This window comes from Electrona antarctica, assembly GCF_951216825.1.
Source record: "Electrona antarctica genome assembly, chromosome: 21".
Classification (NCBI taxonomy): Eukaryota; Metazoa; Chordata; class Actinopteri; order Myctophiformes; family Myctophidae; genus Electrona; species Electrona antarctica.
In genome coordinates this window covers 87,431-108,088 of record NC_136802.1, presented here as the reverse complement: position 1 = coordinate 108,088, position 20,658 = coordinate 87,431, and the positions used below count along the sequence as shown (strand labels likewise).

Here is a 20,658-nt window from a genome sequence, read left to right as displayed (position 1 = left end):
AGAGAGAGAGAGAGAGAGAGAGAGAGAGAGAAACATAGAGGACACACATACACATGAAATGTCCTGGTCTGTACCAGAGATTAAAATAGGGTGCATTTTGCATCCCAAAACACAGTTTATAGTTAAGGGACGCAATAAAACAACGACCTCTGCATCCACGGGATGCACTACTGTTTTTTTATTCTAGTTTATTTTGCTAGCTTTAGTTATAATAATATATTATTTTTGTTTTCTACATGAATATAACCACATGATAACCATATAAAATGAAATGAGAGTTAAATGCTGCAATTTGTAAAAATGGCAAAATATGACTCCTTGAAGTGGGACTCATAAAATGTCCCTGGGACTCATTTCTAAAAGACCATCCCTGCATCCTGGGACTCATTTCTAAAAGACCATCCCTGCATCCTGGGACTCATTTCTAAAAGACCATCCCTGCATCCTGGGACTCATTTCTAAAAGACCATCCCTGCATCCTGGGACTCATTTCTAAAAGACCATCCCTGCATCCTGGGACTCATTTCTAAAAGACCATCCCTGCATCCTGGGACTCATTACATTGAAAACCTATTTACACACTGCTGTTCTGTTCTGAAATAAATCTGCAATCTGCAACCTTGTCTATATCAGTGGTTTTCAACCCTTTTCATATCAATCGTTATTTATTTGCCATTAGCCTCTCAGTCCCAAAACGTAGAATATGTTATCGTTATCGTTGGGTACGATTTTGTCCACAATTCCATGCTGTGTTGATGTTGGTACCATTAGGAGAGATAACATGATGTTGGTACCATTAGGAGAGATAACATGATGTTGGTACCATTAGGAGAGATAACATGATGTTGGTACCATTAGGAGAGATAACATGATGTTGGTACCATTAGGAGAGATAACATGATGTTGGTACCATTAGGAGAGATAACATGATGTTGGTACCATTAGGAGAGATAACATGGTGTTGGTACCATTAGGAGAGATAACATGGTGTTGGTACCATTAGGAGAGATAACATGGTGTTGGTACCATTGGGAGAGATAACATGATGTTGGTACCATTAGGAGAGATAACATGATGTTGGTACCATTAGGAGAGATAACATGATGTTGGTACCATTAGGAGAGATAACATGATGTTGGTACCATTAGGAGAGATAACATGATGTTGGTACCATTAGGAGAGATAACATGATGTTGGTACCATTAGGAGAGATAACATGATGTTGGTACCATTAGGAGAGATAACATGATGTTGGTACCATTAGGAGAGATAACATGATGTTGGTACCATTAGGAGAGATAACATGATGTTGGTACCATTAAGAGAGATAACAGGCAAACGTTGATCAAAATAACAATTATTCTAACATTATCTAATTGTGTAACTTCAACTGAGAGCGTAAAATGAAACCAAATGGACAAGCAAAATACACTCTCATAAGAGTTAAAGGTCTAATAAGGGTCCATTTGGTTACCAACTCTCCTTCATTTAGCTGGGGACCCCCTGGAACCCCCTCAAGGACCCCTAGTGGTCTATGTTTTAGCTGGGGACCCCCTGGAACCCCCTCAAGGACCCCTAGTGGTCTATGTTTTAGCTGGGGACCCCCTGGAACTCCCTCAAGGACCCCTAGTGGTCTATGTTTTAGCTGGGGACCCCCTGGAACCCCCTCAAGGACCCCTAGTGGTCAATGTTTTAGCTGGGGACCCCCTGGGACCCCCTCAAGGACCCATGACTGGTCTATGCTGGTTCTTGGATCATGTGGTCATTATTACTCACCTATGCAGTCAGGTTCTGCATGATATGTCTCCCCCTCCAGGTACCCCAGGGCACTGCACGTTGCTAACAGTTCACAGTTCATCATGTACATAGATCAGCACACTCCTGGAAGGAAAGGGTTAACACACAATCCATAGATCAGCAGAGACAGAGTTAACAGTAACAATCCATAGATCAGCAGACTCCTGGAAGGCAACAGTAAGAGTTATTCCTGCTCTAAAATGTGAATCTTGAGTTTCCTCCACAAGAATTAACATCACGATCACGATTCTCACACGATGAACATTTACTAGGTTCTAAATGTGTCACCTGGAGCCATAACTACTGAGGCTTTAAACAGACAACCCCTGGAGCCATAACTACTGAGGCTTTAAACAGACAACACCAGGAGCCATAACTACTGTGGCTTTAAACAGACAACACCTGGAGCCATAACTACTGTGGCTTTAAACAGACAACACCTGGAGCCATAACTACTGAGGCTTTAAACAGACAACACCTGGAGCCATAACTACTGAGGCTTTAAACAGACAACACCTGGAGCCATAACTACTGAGGCTTTAAACAGACACCACCTGGAGCCATAACTACTGTGGCTTTAAACAGACAACACCTGGAGCCATAACTACTGAGGCTTTAAACAGACAACACCTGGAGCCATAACTACTGTGGCTTTAAACAGACACCTGGAGCCATAACTACTGAGGCTTTAAACAGACAACACCTGGAGCCATAACTACTGAGGCTTTAAACAGACAACACCTGGAGCCATAACTACTGAGGCTTTAAACAGACACCTGGAGCCATAACTACTGAGGCTTTAAACAGACAACACCTGGAGCCATAACTACTGAGGCTTTAAACAGACAACACCTGGAGCCATAACTACTGAGGCTTTAAACAGACAACACCTGGAGCCATAACTACTGAGGCTTTAAACAGACAACACCTGGAGCCATAACTACTGAGGCTTTAAACAGACAACACCTGGAGCCATAACTACTGTGGCTTTAAACAGACAACACCTGGAGCCATAACTACTGAGGCTTTAAACAGACAACACCTGGAGCCATAACTACTGAGGCTTTAAACAGACAACACCTGGAGCCATAACTACTGAGGCTTTAAACAGACACCTGGAGCCATAACTACTGAGGCTTTAAACAGACAACACCTGGAGCCATAACTACTGAGGCTTTAAACAGACAACACCTGGAGCCATAACTACTGAGGCTTTAAACAGACAACACCTGGAGCCATAACTACTGAGGCTTTAAACAGACAACACCTGGAGCCATAACTACTGAGGCTTTAAACAGACAACACCTGGAGCCATAACTACTGAGGCTTTAAACAGACAACACCTGGAGCCATAACTACTGTGGCTTTAAACAGACACCTGGAGCCATAACTACTGAGGCTTTAAACAGACAACACCTGGAGCCATAACTACTGTGGCTTTAAACAGACAACACCTGGAGCCATAACTACTGTGGCTTTAAACAGACAACACCTGGAGCCATAACTACTGAGGCTTTAAACAGACAACACCTGGAGCCATAACTACTGAGGCTTTAAACAGACAACACCTGGAGCCATAACTACTGTGGCTTTAAACAGACAACACCTGGAGCCATAACTACTGAGGCTTTAAACAGACAACACCTGGAGCCATAACTACTGAGGCTTTAAACAGACAACACCTGGAGCCATAACTACTGAGGCTTTAAACAGACAACACCTGGAGCCATAACTACTGAGGCTTTAAACAGACAACACCTGGAGCCATAACTACTGTGGCTTTAAACAGACAACACCTGGAGCCATAACTACTGTGGCTTTAAACAGACAACACCTGGAGCCATAACTACTGTGGCTTTAAACAGACAACACCTGGAGCCATAACTACTGAGGCTTTAAACAGACACCTGGAGCCATAACTACTGTGGCTTTAAACAGACACCTGGAGCCATAACTACTGTGGCTTTAAACAGACACCTGGAGCCATAACTACTGAGGCTTTAAACAGACACCTGGAGCCATAACTACTGTGGCTTTAAACAGACAACACCTGGAGCCATAACTACTGTGGCTTTAAACAGACAACACCTGGAGCCATAACTACTGAGGCTTTAAACAGACAACACCTGGAGCCATAACTACTGAGGCTTTAAACAGACAACACCTGGAGCCATAACTACTGAGGCTTTAAACAGACACCTGGAGCCATAACTACTGAGGCTTTAAACAGACACCTGGAGCCATAACTACTGTGGCTTTAAACAGACAACACCTGGAGCCATAACTACTGTGGCTTTAAACAGACACCTGGAGCCATAACTACTGAGGCTTTAAACAGACAACACCTGGAGCCATAACTACTGTGGCTTTAAACAGACACCTGGAGCCATAACTACTGAGGCTTTAAACAGACAACACCTGGAGCCATAACTACTGAGGCTTTAAACAGACAACACCTGGAGCCATAACTACTGTGGCTTTAAACAGACAACACCTGGAGCCATAACTACTGAGGCTTTAAACAGACACCTGGAGCCATAACTACTGAGGCTTTAAACAGACAACACCTGGAGCCATAACTACTGTGGCTTTAAACAGACACCTGGAGCCATAACTACTGAGGCTTTAAACAGACAACACCTGGAGCCATAACTACTGTGGCTTTAAACAGACAACACCTGGAGCCATAACTACTGTGGCTTTAAACAGACAACACCTGGAGCCATAACTACTGAGGCTTTAAACAGACAACACCTGGAGCCATAACTACTGAGGCTTTAAACAGACAACACCTGGAGCCATAACTACTGTGGCTTTAAACAGACAACACCTGGAGCCATAACTACTGAGGCTTTAAACAGACACCTGGAGCCATAACTACTGTGGCTTTAAACAGACACCTGGAGCCATAACTACTGTGGCTTTAAACAGACACCTGGAGCCATAACTACTGAGGCTTTAAACAGACACCTGGAGCCATAACTACTGTGGCTTTAAACAGACAACACCTGGAGCCATAACTACTGTGGCTTTAAACAGACAACACCTGGAGCCATAACTACTGAGGCTTTAAACAGACAACACCTGGAGCCATAACTACTGAGGCTTTAAACAGACAACACCTGGAGCCATAACTACTGAGGCTTTAAACAGACAACACCTGGAGCCATAACTACTGTGGCTTTAAACAGACACCTGGAGCCATAACTACTGTGGCTTTAAACAGACAACACCTGGAGCCATAACTACTGAGGCTTTAAACAGACAACACCTGGAGCCATAACTACTGAGGCTTTAAACAGACAACACCTGGAGCCATAACTACTGAGGCTTTAAACAGACACCTGGAGCCATAACTACTGTGGCTTTAAACACCTGGAGCCATAACTACTGTGGCTTTAAACAGACAACACCTGGAGCCATAACTACTGTGGCTTTAAACACCTGGAGCCATAACTACTGAGGCTTTAAACAGACAACACCTGGAGCCATAACTACTGTGGCTTTAAACACCTGGAGCCATAACTACTGTGGCTTTAAACACCTGGAGCCATAACTACTGAGGCTTTAAACAGACAACACCTGGAGCCATAACTACTGTGGCTTTAAACACCTGGAGCCATAACTACTGTGGCTTTAAACACCTGGAGCCATAACTACTGTGGCTTTAAACAGACAACACCTGGAGCCATAACTACTGTGGCTTTAAACAGACAACACCTGGAGCCATAACTACTGTGGCTTTAAACACCTGGAGCCATAACTACTGTGGCTTTAAACAGACACCTGGAGCCATAACTACTGAGGCTTTAAACAGACAACACCTGGAGCCATAACTACTGAGGCTTTAAACAGACAACACCTGGAGCCATAACTACTGAGGCTTTAAACAGACAACACCTGGAGCCATAACTACTGTGGCTTTAAACAGACAACACCTGGAGCCATAACTACTGTGGCTTTAAACAGACAACACCTGGAGCCATAACTACTGTGGTTTTAAACAGACAACACCTGGAGCCATAACTACTGTGGCTTTAAACAGACAACACCTGGAGCCATAACTACTGAGGCTTTAAACAGACAACACCTGGAGCCATAACTACTGAGGCTTTAAACAGACAACACCTGGAGCCATAACTACTGAGGCTTTAAACAGACAACACCTGGAGCCATAACTACTGAGGCTTTAAACAGACAACACCTGGAGCCATAACTACTGTGGCTTTAAACAGACAACACCTGGAGCCATAACTACTGTGGCTTTAAACAGACAACACCTGGAGCCATAACTACTGTGGCTTTAAACAGACAACACCTGGAGCCATAACTACTGAGGCTTTAAACAGACACCTGGAGCCATAACTACTGAGGCTTTAAACAGACAACACCTGGAGCCATAACTACTGTGGCTTTAAACAGACAACACCTGGAGCCATAACTACTGAGGCTTTAAACAGACAACACCTGGAGCCATAACTACTGAGGCTTTAAACAGACAACACCTGGAGCCATAACTACTGTGGCTTTAAACAGACAACACCTGGAGCCATAACTACTGAGGCTTTAAACAGACAACACCTGGAGCCATAACTACTGAGGCTTTAAACAGACAACACCTGGAGCCATAACTACTGAGGCTTTAAACAGACAACACCTGGAGCCATAACTACTGTGGCTTTAAACAGACAACACCTGGAGCCATAACTACTGTGGCTTTAAACAGACAACACCTGGAGCCATAACTACTGTGGCTTTAAACAGACAACACCTGGAGCCATAACTACTGAGGCTTTAAACAGACAACACCTGGAGCCATAACTACTGAGGCTTTAAACAGACAACACCTGGAGCCATAACTACTGTGGCTTTAAACAGACAACACCTGGAGCCATAACTACTGAGGCTTTAAACAGACAACACCTGGAGCCATAACTACTGTGGTGTGATGATCGGGGATCATATTATGTTATTGTTGTGAGATATTATGAATAGCCTTCGTATGGGCCTATTTATATAGTTATATTTACTAGAGTTCTCACTTTATTATTGGCTACTACACAGTACCAGGTGGGGGGAGTGGTTGCCTGGGTGTGTTTTCCCTAATCCTCCGCAGGTGGACTGATTGATGATCTACACCTAGAGAAGCTGGCCCGTCTGTCAGGGAGTGATCGGCCCTGACTGGCTGTCGGTCTAGAGTGGGCGTGCTCCTGATCATGGCTCTCCCTACTCACCTACTATATCAGTCAGTCTGCTCCTGGAAGGCGGGGGGGAGACAGGCCGGAATCCTCTCTCTCCCAGCCGCCACACTGACTGTGGACTTTTGCCATACTATTTTGATATAGTTTGTCCCTTCGGAAAGGACTCGTTCCTTTCTAGCTGTAGTGTTCATTTGTGTCTGTTTGTTAGGTTTTCTTTTGAGTTTGATTCTGTAAAACATTCGTATATTCATTCTTTAATTCATCTTCATGTAAATAAATACTCGCATTCTGAAGCTGGTTTCCTGTCGATCCATTAAATGTTACACTTAATTACCCCTAGACACATTGGGTCGTAACAAATTGGGGGCTCGTCCGAACAAAAACAGTGTTAAGTCAGTTCAATTGGTTTTTGTTGTTTTTTTTGTTAGTAACTGGTGGTGCAGAGAGGAGTAAATCGCGTTGCTTGCATCACTTGAGTAAGAGCTTGGTGGCGGTATAGTATGGACTCTGATTTTCAGAGTGCTGCTGCTGTGGATGTCTTGACTTTTGAACAACTTGAACAGTGTACATACTGGGAGTTGTGGGCAGTTGCTAAACAGTACAACGTTCCCTTGCCTGAAGGTACCAGGAAAAAAGACGCAATTTTCTCGGCTGTGTCACAGCAGCTGTTATCGCGCGGCATTATCACTATGGCATCAGGAGCAGATAAAGTCGGTGTGACCGACGCCTTAGTTGGGGCGGACAAAGGGGAGCCTGGTCTGTCCTCAGCGGCGGGCCTCGGGGGTTCTGGGGAGGCACGGCCCCAGAGCTCGCACCTCGACTCGCAAGTAGAGGGGGGGAGTCCTCAGGACATAAGGGGGGCCATACGCCTTCGCGAAATGGATCTTGAAATCAAATTGACTGAGCTGCGTACCGAGCAATGCAAATTGGCCCAGCAGGAACGGGAGCTCGAGATAATTCGCTTAGGCCGGGCCTACCCTGACCTGTCGTCGTCGTCAGCGGCGGCGGCTGCCCCCCCACAACTTGGTGACATGGCACCAAGAGGTTCGTCTGGTCACGGTTCCAGAGGAGAGTCGACATTCGACGTAAGCAAGCAGATCGCTCTGGTGCCTAGTTTCAAAGAAGGTGAGATTGATTCATTTTTCTGTGCTTTTGAGCGGATGGCTAAAACGGTTAAGTGGCCAAAAGAAATGTGGGCCCTGTTGGTTCAAAGCAAATTGGTTGGAAAAGCCCAAGACATCTGCGCCAACCTCTCTGTGCAGGAGAGCTTGGAGTATGATATCGTTAAAGCAGCTATACTTAGCGGATTTGAGCTCATACCTGAAGCATACAGGCAACATTTTAGATCCGCTGATAAAGCTCTTACTCAATCATATGTCGAATGTGCACGTGAGAAAGTGACACTCTTCAAAAAATGGTGCAAAGCAAGCAATGTGACTACTTTCGAGCAGTTGGGGGAAATGATTTTACTTGAGGAATTCAAGTGTTGCCTACCAGAGAGCATTGTGATTTATCTAAACGAACGTAAAGTGAACTCTATTGCAGAAGCGTCCGTTTGCGCAGATGAGTTCGAGTTGACACACCGTTCAGTTGTCTCTCCGGGCCGTGATTTTGGCCCTGGTGCGGGGAGAGCGGCTAAGGCTAAGCAGTGTGACAAGCAAGTGTCGGCAAAAAGTGTTTCACATTATTCTGGTAATGACAAGGGATCTGGGGGGGCACGGGAATGTTATTATTGCCACGAAAAAGGGCATTTGATTGCTTCTTGCCCTACGCTCGTACGTAAAAATAATCAGAGCTCTGGGGAGCCTGCTTAAAGCTCATTTTGATTCGGCGGTGTAGCTGCTCTTGTTTTTGACACGGCTCGTTTGCTAGCGACGTGCCTTGTACGGCTGCATGGGAGGCTACACTGATGTGCATTTACTTATTTTTTCGTTAGTAATGTTTTGTAAGGTCTCGTGAAATTGTGTCCATATTTTTTGTTCCGATAGGCCTATTCCCCTTTTTCTGGTTAGCTCCTGTCAACTGTGCCGTGGGAGGGGCGACGCACTTGACAGGGGAGAGATTGCATTTGTTTGTTGTTGTTTTGTTTTTTTCTCCCTTTTTCAGTGGTTGTGTTCAACCAACTCGTTAAAACATCCTTTCTTTTGCGCTCCGGAAGGATTGGGCTATAAAGTAGTGTTTCAGAGGTTCTGTAGTTTATTCATTGTGTGGAATGCTGGCCTGTTAGTATTTTGAAACAGTAGTTCGAACGTGAGACAGGTTATTTATTTGATAACCTTATGGACCGATCCGAACAAGTTTCGTTCGTTGTAAAATTAATCCTAAAATGAGAAGGGTTATGTGTTAGCCTGACGTACTAAGGTGGGTTGGTTTTATATGTGGTGAAATTAATTCTAAAATGAGAAGGGTTATGTGTTAGCCTGATGTACTAAGGTGGGTTGGTTTTATATGTCGACTTTGTCCTTAAGTTGGCCAAGCATTTACGTGTCCACACATGAATAAATGAGGTAAAATGGGTTCTACATTGTCTCTATGTAATTGATTTTAAGGTGCTCAGGTTTTTTTTTTTTTTCAATGTGATTTTTGTGGCATTTTTCAAGCGCTATATAAGCTATTTTTATTGGTCATTGCGTATTCTTCTTATCTGTAATGTGGTAAGATTCCTCTACAGGTTTCTTATCTGTAATGTTGTAAGATTCCTCTACAGGTTTCTTTTAAATTATATTTGCAGCTGGGGTTGCGTGCCCATAACTATAGGTATTGGCGGAAAGAAAACAAAAATGTGTTTTTTGTGGGTTGAAATTAATCATATGTCATACATGAGAAGGGAGTTCTGGCTAGTCCTTATATTTCTGACGTACTAAGCGGGCCGCTGATGTTTTTTCTACTTTTGCCACTGTTGCTTTTCACTTGCCTTAGGGCTGTGTGTGTTTTGTTTTTGTTGTGGAAATTCTGAGCATATTAAATGAGATGGTGTTAGGAAAGTTCTGTATGTCCCATAACCTTCCTCTGGTTTGGGGGGTGTGATGATCGGGGATCATATTATGTTATTGTTGTGAGATATTATGAATAGCCTTCGTATGGGCCTATTTATATAGTTATATTTACTAGAGTTCTCACTTTATTATTGGCTACTACACAGTACCAGGTGGGGGGAGTGGTTGCCTGGGTGTGTTTTCCCTAATCCTCCGCAGGTGGACTGATTGATGATCTACACCTAGAGAAGCTGGCCCGTCTGTCAGGGAGTGATCGGCCCTGACTGGCTGTCGGTCTAGAGTGGGCGTGCTCCTGATCATGGCTCTCCCTACTCACCTACTATATCAGTCAGTCTGCTCCTGGAAGGCGGGGGGGAGACAGGCCGGAATCCTCTCTCTCCCAGCCGCCACACTGACTGTGGACTTTTGCCATACTATTTTGATATAGTTTGTCCCTTCGGAAAGGACTCGTTCCTTTCTAGCTGTAGTGTTCATTTGTGTCTGTTTGTTAGGTTTTCTTTTGAGTTTGATTCTGTAAAACATTCGTATATTCATTCTTTAATTCATCTTCATGTAAATAAATACACGCATTCTGAAGCTGGTTTCCTGTCGATCCATTAAATGTTACACTTAATTACCCCTAGACACATTGGGTCGTAACACGTGGCTTTAAACAGACAACACCTGGAGCCATAACTACTGAGGCTTTAAACAGACAACACCTGGAGCCATAACTACTGAGGCTTTAAACAGACAACACCTGGAGCCATAACTACTGAGGCTTTAAACAGACAACACCTGGAGCCATAACTACTGAGGCTTTAAACAGACAACACCTGGAGCCATAACTACTGAGGCTTTAAACAGACAACACCTGGAGCCATAACTACTGTGGCTTTAAACAGACAACACCTGGAGCCATAACTACTGTGGCTTTAAACAGACAACACCTGGAGCCATAACTACTGTGGCTTTAAACAGACAACACCTGGAGCCATAACTACTGAGGCTTCAAACAGACACCTGGAGCCATAACTACTGAGGCTTTAAACAGACACCTGGAGCCATAACTACTGTGGCTTTAAACAGACAACACCTGGAGCCATAACTACTGACATGATCATCAGCTTTAGAAGGACTCCTCCCAGTCCTGCTCCTACACTCATTAAGGGCACAGAAATTGAAATTGTAGAGAGCTATAAATATTTGGGTGTCGTTCTTGACAACAAACTCTCCTTTGACTCTCATGTTGCCTCTACATCAAAAAAAGTCCAGCAGCGTCTTTTTTTTCTGAGGAAAATGCGTTCTTTTAATGTCTCGTCTGTGATGATGACTCTTTTCTATAGAAGTTTTATTGAATCTGTTCTCATGTTTTGTATGGTTGCCTGGTACGGTAATCTGACCCTGGCAAACAAGAACAGGCTCAGCAGCCTCGTCAAAGTGGCCAGTAAGATTTCTGGGAGAACCCAAGCCCAACTCATAGAACTGTACAAGAGGCAGATGCTTAAAAGAGCCTCCTCCCTCCTGGAGGTATCGGATCACCCACTTCGGTCTGAGTTTGAACTGTTGCCCTCAGGTCGTCGGCTGAGGGTGCCCACTACAAAGACTAATCGGTTCAAACTATCCTTTGTCCCGGCTGCTATTCAACTGCTGAACAGCAGATAGCACTTTATTCTTGCCTCTTTGCACATACTGCCCACTAATGCACTTTTGCTGACTTTGCTACTTTGAATGTCATGAATTCTCTGTCTCTAGTGCCCTGTTCTTAGATCTCAGTCTTGTATTGAATGCTGTTGTTGTGTGTATTTTTTACTATGATCTGGCTGCAAACCAATTTCCCGCAAGGGACAATAAAGCTAACCTTGAACCTTGAACCTTGAACTGTGGCTTTAAACAGACAACACCTGGAGCCATAACTACTGAGGCTTTAAACAGACAACACCTGGAGCCATAACTACTGAGGCTTCAAACAGACACCTGGAGCCATAACTACTGTGGCTTTAAACAGACACCTGGAGCCATAACTACTGTGGCTTTAAACAGACAACACCTGGAGCCATAACTACTGAGGCTTTAAACAGACAACACCTGGAGCCATAACTACTGAGGCTTTAATCAACACCTGGAGCCATAACTACTGAGGCTTTAAACAGACAACACCTGGAGCCATAACTACTGAGGCTTTAATCAACACCTGGAGCCATAACTACTGTGGCTTTAAACAGACAACACCTGGAGCCATAACTACTGTGGCTTTAAACAGACAACACCTGGAGCCATAACTACTGAGGCTTCAAACAGACAACACCTGGAGCCATAACTACTGAGGCTTTAAACAGACAACACCTGGAGCCATAACTACTGAGGCTTTAAACAGACAACACCTGGAGCCATAACTACTGAGGCTTTAAACAGACACCTGGAGCCATAACTACTGTGGCTTTAAACAGACAACACCTGGAGCCATAACTACTGTGGCTTTAAACAGACACCTGGAGCCATAACTACTGAGGCTTTAAACAGACAACACCTGGAGCCATAACTACTGAGGCTTTAAACAGACACCTGGAGCCATAACTACTGAGGCTTTAAACAGACAACACCTGGAGCCATAACTACTGAGGCTTTAAACAGACACCTGGAGCCATAACTACTGTGGCTTTAAACAGACAACACCTGGAGCCATAACTACTGTGGCTTTAAACAGACAACACCTGGAGCCATAACTACTGAGGCTTTAAACAGACACCTGGAGCCATAACTACTGTGGCTTTAAACAGACAACACCTGGAGCCATAACTACTGAGGCTTTAAACAGACAACACCTGGAGCCATAACTACTGAGGCTTTAAACAGACAACACCTGGAGCCATAACTACTGTGGCTTTAAACAGACAACACCTGGAGCCATAACTACTGAGGCTTTAAACAGACACCTGGAGCCATAACTACTGTGGCTTTAAACAGACAACACCTGGAGCCATAACTACTGTGGCTTTAAACAGACAACACCTGGAGCCATAACTACTGAGGCTTTAAACAGACACCTGGAGCCATAACTACTGTGGCTTTAAACAGACAACACCTGGAGCCATAACTACTGAGGCTTTAAACAGACACCTGGAGCCATAACTACTGAGGCTTTAAACAGACAACACCTGGAGCCATAACTACTGAGGCTTTAAACAGACACCTGGAGCCATAACTACTGAGGCTTTAAACAGACAACACCTGGAGCCATAACTACTGAGGCTTTAAACAGACACCTGGAGCCATAACTACTGTGGCTTTAAACAGACAACACCTGGAGCCATAACTACTGAGGCTTTAAACAGACAACACCTGGAGCCATAACTACTGTGGCTTTAAACAGACAACACCTGGAGCCATAACTACTGTGGCTTTAAACAGACAACACCTGGAGCCATAACTACTGTGGCTTTAAACAGACAACACCTGGAGCCATAACTACTGAGGCTTTAAACAGACACCTGGAGCCATAACTACTGTGGCTTTAAACAGACAACACCTGGAGCCATAACTACTGAGGCTTTAAACAGACAACACCTGGAGCCATAACTACTGTGGCTTTAAACAGACAACACCTGGAGCCATAACTACTGTGGCTTTAAACAGACAACACCTGGAGCCATAACTACTGTGGCTTTAAACAGACAACACCTGGAGCCATAACTACTGTGGCTTTAAACAGACACCTGGAGCCATAACTACTGAGGCTTTAAACAGACAACACCTGGAGCCATAACTACTGAGGCTTTAAACAGACACCTGGAGCCATAACTACTGAGGCTTTAAACAGACAACACCTGGAGCCATAACTACTGAGGCTTTAAACAGACAACACCTGGAGCCATAACTACTGTGGCTTTAAACAGACAACACCTGGAGCCATAACTACTGTGGCTTTAAACAGACAACACCTGGAGCCATAACTACTGTGGCTTTAAACAGACAACACCTGGAGCCATAACTACTGAGGCTTTAAACAGACACCTGGAGCCATAACTACTGTGGCTTTAAACAGACAACACCTGGAGCCATAACTACTGAGGCTTTAAACAGACAACACCTGGAGCCATAACTACTGTGGCTTTAAACAGACAACACCTGGAGCCATAACTACTGTGGCTTTAAACAGACAACACCTGGAGCCATAACTACTGTGGCTTTAAACAGACAACACCTGGAGCCATAACTACTGTGGCTTTAAACAGACAACACCTGGAGCCATAACTACTGTGGCTTTAAACAGACAACACCTGGAGCCATAACTACTGTGGCTTTAAACAGACACCTGGAGCCATAACTACTGAGGCTTTAAACAGACAACACCTGGAGCCATAACTACTGAGGCTTTAAACAGACACCTGGAGCCATAACTACTGAGGCTTTAAACAGACAACACCTGGAGCCATAACTACTGAGGCTTTAAACAGACACCTGGAGCCATAACTACTGTGGCTTTAAACAGACAACACCTGGAGCCATAACTACTGAGGCTTTAAACAGACAACACCTGGAGCCATAACTACTGTGGCTTTAAACAGACAACACCTGGAGCCATAACTACTGTGGCTTTAAACAGACAACACCTGGAGCCATAACTACTGTGGCTTTAAACAGACAACACCTGGAGCCATAACTACTGAGGCTTTAAACAGACACCTGGAGCCATAACTACTGTGGCTTTAAACAGACAACACCTGGAGCCATAACTACTGAGGCTTTAAACAGACAACACCTGGAGCCATAACTACTGTGGCTTTAAACAGACAACACCTGGAGCCATAACTACTGAGGCTTTAAACAGACAACACCTGGAGCCATAACTACTGAGGCTTTAAACAGACACCTGGAGCCATAACTACTGTGGCTTTAAACAGACAACACCTGGAGCCATAACTACTGAGGCTTTAAACAGACAACACCTGGAGCCATAACTACTGTGGCTTTAAACAGACAACACCTGGAGCCATAACTACTGAGGCTTTAAACAGACAACACCTGGAGCCATAACTACTGAGGCTTTAAACAGACAACACCTGGAGCCATAACTACTGAGGCTTTAAACAGACACCTGGAGCCATAACTACTGTGGCTTTAAACAGACAACACCTGGAGCCATAACTACTGAGGCTTTAAACAGACAACACCTGGAGCCATAACTACTGAGGCTTTAAACAGACAACACCTGGAGCCATAACTACTGAGGCTTTAAACAGACACCTGGAGCCATAACTACTGTGGCTTTAAACAGACAACACCTGGAGCCATAACTACTGAGGCTTTAAACAGACAACACCTGGAGCCATAACTACTGAGGCTTTAAACAGACAACACCTGGAGCCATAACTACTGTGGCTTTAAACAGACAACACCTGGAGCCATAACTACTGAGGCTTTAAACAGACAACACCTGGAGCCATAACTACTGTGGCTTTAAACAGACAACACCTGGAGCCATAACTACTGTGGCTTTAAACAGACAACACCTGGAGCCATAACTACTGTGGCTTTAAACAGACACCTGGAGCCATAACTACTGAGGCTTTAAACAGACACCTGGAGCCATAACTACTGTGGCTTTAAACAGACAACACCTGGAGCCATAACTACTGAGGCTTCAAACAGACACCTGGAGCCATAACTACTGAGGCTTTAAACAGACAACACCTGGAGCCATAACTACTGAGGCTTTAAACAGACAACACCTGGAGCCATAACTACTGTGGCTTTAAACAGACACCTGGAGCCATAACTACTGTGGCTTTAAACAGACAACACCTGGAGCCATAACTACTGAGGCTTTAAACAGACAACACCTGGAGCCATAACTACTGTGGCTTTAAACAGACACCTGGAGCCATAACTACTGAGGCTTTAAACAGACAACACCTGGAGCCATAACTACTGTGGCTTTAAACAGACAACACCTGGAGCCATAACTACTGAGGCTTTAAACAGACAACACCTGGAGCCATAACTACTGAGGCTTTAAACAGACACCTGGAGCCATAACTACTGAGGCTTTAAACAGACAACACCTGGAGCCATAACTACTGTGGCTTTAAACAGACACCTGGAGCCATAACTACTGAGGCTTTAAACAGACAACACCTGGAGCCATAACTACTGAGGCTTTAAACAGACAACACCTGGAGCCATAACTACTGAGGCTTCAAACAGACACCTGGAGCCATAACTACTGTGGCTTTAAACAGACACCTGGAGCCATAACTACTGTGGCTTTAAACAGACACCTGGAGCCATAACTACTGTGGCTTTAAACAGACACCTGGAGCCATAACTACTGTGGCTTTAAACAGACAACACCTGGAGCCATAACTACTGAGGCTTTAAACAGACAACACCTGGAGCCATAACTACTGTGGCTTTAAACAGACAACACCTGGAGCCATAACTACTGAGGCTTTAAACAGACAACACCTGGAGCCATAACTACTGTGGCTTTAAACAGACAACACCTGGAGCCATAACTACTGTGGCTTTAAACAGACAACACCTGGAGCCATAACTACTGAGGCTTCAAACAGACAACACCTGGAGCCATAACTACTGAGGCTTCAAACAGACAACACCTGGAGCCATAACTACTGAGGCTTTAAACAGACACCTGGAGCCATAACTACTGAGGCTTTAAACAGACAACACCTGGAGCCATAACTACTGAGGCTTTAAACAGACACCTGGAGCCATAACTACTGTGGCTTTAAACAGACACCTGGAGCCATAACTACTGAGGCTTTAAACAGACAACACCTGGAGCCATAACTACTGAGGCTTCAAACAGACAACACCTGGAGCCATAACTACTGAGGCTTTAAACAGACAACACCTGGAGCCATAACTACTGAGGCTTTAAACAGACACCTGGAGCCATAACTACTGAGGCTTTAAACAGACAACACCTGGAGCCATAACTACTGAGGCTTTAAACAGACACCTGGAGCCATAACTACTGAGGCTTTAAACAGACAACACCTGGAGCCATAACTACTGAGGCTTCAAACAGACAACACCTGGAGCCATAACTACTGAGGCTTTAAACAGACAACACCTGGAGCCATAACTACTGAGGCTTTAAACAGACACCTGGAGCCATAACTACTGAGGCTTTAAACAGACACCTGGAGCCATAACTACTGAGGCTTTAAACAGACACCTGGAGCCATAACTACTGAGGCTTCAAACAGACAACACCTGGACTGGAGCCATAACTACTGAGGCTTTAAACAGACAACAAAAAGGCCTTGACTTAAAGTTTAAACCTCTTTTAAAGTCTCTCTCTTGTAGCAAAAACATAAAGAGTAACTAAAATGAACTGGACAGCAAACTAAGGGCCGATTCATACTCCTATTTTTACTGAACCTCAAATGACGTCACATTGTAGGCTCTACAGAGCCGAACCGACTTTTATTCGGCTCTAAAATAGGAGTATTCGGCCCTAATGCTGCACCGTTCTGGGTCACATGTAGAAATGAGATCTCATAGGTGTCTGAATCTAGATCACAGATTCACAATCTTTGTTTTCCTTTCGATTAATGGTGCAGTACTAGCTACTAGGTAGCACAAGAGTTATTTCATTTGCATATGTATGTGTTTGTATGAGCTGCCTCTGTTATTCAAGCTTAGTCTCAATCCAAAGTTTAGATTGTAAACTGCAGCATGAAAATAACTGTTATTAACCCATTTTGTCCTGAGGACGATTCTAAAAAAATGTTTTCTAAATACTGACAGTTTTCAGAAAAACCTATGTTTCTATGTCAGTGGTTCTCATACATCCTCATGTCAAGGACTCCAAACATTAGATGTAATTGGCCGCCGACCCCCATCTGACCCCCCCCCCCCCCCCCCCCCACCCCCCAGAAGCAAAGATTTGAGTTAAAATCGTTCGCTCTGAAATAATATATATCCAAAGATTTGTGCCACATTTTCACAATTTTTCAAAAATAGCAGACCTACAAGTTCATAGTGCGGCACTCGGTTCCGCGCTATGAGCTTGTAGATCTGCTATTTTTCAATAGCTAAAGTATAACATGATGCTTAAAACACCAAATTATGACTAGGGATGCACGATTAATCTGTGGCATAATCGGAATGTGCCAAATCGGCCATAAAAATGCCATATCGGACGGTCTCAAAGTAATACTGATTATTTAATCGGTTTTCACCATCTACATTTAATGTGTGTACTCGTCTCATTCAGTAGTCATTCAGTTGTGAAAACAAACCCTTAATAATTCTACTCGAGTTGGAAGCATTAAGACGCATTTTAACCCTCAATGGGTTCCTTTTAGAAAAATAACGCCATTGAAAAAGATTCACGCGTTTTCTATTTACAATGAGATGTGGACGGGAGCTGACTCCCACTTGGTGCCACTTGGTGCCACTTGGTGCCACTTGGACCGTCCCGGACATAACGTAGGACTACAAAATTACGTCAGACTTAAATACTGAATTGCAGTCAGAACTACAGACTCACTCCCAATCTAAACTATGGAATGAACTTCCCATTACAGTCAGAACTACAGAATCACTCCCAATCTAAATTATGGAATGAACTTCCCATTGCAGTCAGAACTGCAGACTCACTCCCAATGTAAACTATGGAATGAACTTCCCATTGCAGTCAGAACTACAGACTCACTCCCAATGTAAACTATGGAATGCACTTCCCATTGCAGTCAGAACTACAGACTCACTCCCAATGTAAACTATGGAATGCACTTCCCATTGCAGTCAGAACTACAGACTCACTCCCAATGTAAACTATGGAATGATGTATGTACATACAGAGGACCATTGTGGTACTCTGTATAATATCTGAATCGGTATGGGCAGATATGACCCTGCAAATAATCGGATATCGGTCATAATTTCATAATCGTGCACCACTAATTATGACAACAGGCTATAGTGATGCACTTCATGCACTTAACAGTCAGACATTAGTCCACAATATTAGCACACACACACACACACACACACACACACACACACACACACACACACACACACACACACACACACTGCATTCTCACTTTTGTCTTCAATGTGTGTGTTTACACAAACACTCCAAACTGGCCATTCATTGTCAATGTTTGTATTGGGACATTGTTATGTTTGTGTTTACACACACCCTCAAAGATGGACATAGGAGAGGCTCAATAATACAGGATTGTGGTTTTATCTGCATAATAGTTTACTATAGAGTCAGGATTATATTCCATCAAAACAACACATATTGTTATTGTTTCAGATCCATATTATAATAAATAGTTGCACACAGCTTTACATTATTGGTGCTGATGATGACAACAGTTAGTAAGCAATGCACACACACACACACACACGCACACACAGCAACTCTACTTCAACTAAACCAGGTCATCCTTTGTGTTCCTACATTTTAACTCACATATTAAAACAACGAAAACAAACCATATCTACTCCTATAAGAGCAGAAACATCAGCATTCATTCCATTCATTCATAAACAAGTGAAAGCTAATAGTTTTTAAACATTCCATGTTTTTTAGTTGTTCGCTAGACACACACACACACACACACACACACACACAGCAACTGTACTTCAAATAAACCAGGTCATCCTTTGTGTTCCTACATTTTAACACAGATTTATAAGGAAAACAAACTACTTCTATAAGAGCAGAAGCATCAGCATTAATTTAATTCATTCATAAACAAGTGAAAGGAAGCTAATAGTTTTTAAACATCCCATGTTGTTTTTAATGTTCGCTAGACATCCGATCGAGTGGTCGTGTGTTCATATCTTCTGTGGTATAAAGTAAAGTAACGCAGATCTATAAACATGTGTATAATACAGTATAACTCACCACATGAAGCATAGTGTGTCATCTCACAGACAGTAGTTTATAGTTATTGTTGAGACTGTAGTTTACTTTGTTAATGTTTAGATTCAGTTCCACACTGACTGACTGAACACACACACACACACACATCCAAAGTCCCGCCACACACATCCGTAATGCCATAGCCCGGGGGGACGCGGACGCCTGTGATTGGCTGGCGAGCCCCAAATGCCATAGCCCGGAGGGACGCGGACGCCTGTGATTGGCTGGCTGGGTCTGTGGAGTCATGGCAACCCTTTGCTAAACGCGGGGAAACGACACCAAGTCCAGAAGGGTTCCCAAAGTGTGGTCCGGGGACCCCCGGGGATCCTGGAGGGAGTTCCAGGGGGCCCCCAGCTAAATTATATAGTTAGGAACCAAATGGACCCTTACGGGTCTGTGACTCTGAGAGTGTAACACATGGAACCAAATGGACCCTTACGGGTCTGTGACTCTGAGAGTGTAACACATGGAACCAAATGGACCCTTACGGGTCTGTAACTCTGAGAGTGTAACACATGGAACCAAATGGACCCTTACGGGTCTGTGACTCTGAGAGGGAGTTACAATAGTCTTGTCAAAACTTGACTATTGTAACTCCCTCCTTACTGGCCTACCGGCATGTGCACTTAAGCCCCTCCAAATGATCCAAAATGCCGCAGCCCGCTTGGTCTTCAACCAGCCAAAATTCTCACATGTCACCCCCCTTCTCCGCTCCCTCCATTGGCTCCCGGTCGCTGCCCGCACAGAATACAAAACTCTGATGCTGGCA

The 20,658-nt window shown here is 44.0% G+C and overlaps 1 protein-coding gene across 1 annotated transcript in view; it reads right to left on the bottom strand.

Annotated features, from left to right (window-relative positions):
• timeless (timeless circadian clock) overlaps positions 1 to 20,008 on the bottom strand; it is a gene marked incomplete at its 3' end in the record, with an annotated part of 37,969 nt that extends 17,961 nt beyond the window's left edge. The window contains exons 1-2 of the mRNA XM_079490586.1: positions 19,872 to 20,008; positions 1,777 to 1,881 (exon numbers count right to left, since the gene is read on the bottom strand). Of these exons, the coding sequence (XP_079346712.1) occupies positions 1,777 to 1,867 (91 nt within the window). The 5' untranslated portion in view covers positions 1,868 to 1,881; positions 19,872 to 20,008. The remainder of the gene's footprint in view (positions 1 to 1,776; positions 1,882 to 19,871) is intronic.
• Between the last annotated feature and the right edge of the window lie 650 nt (positions 20,009 to 20,658).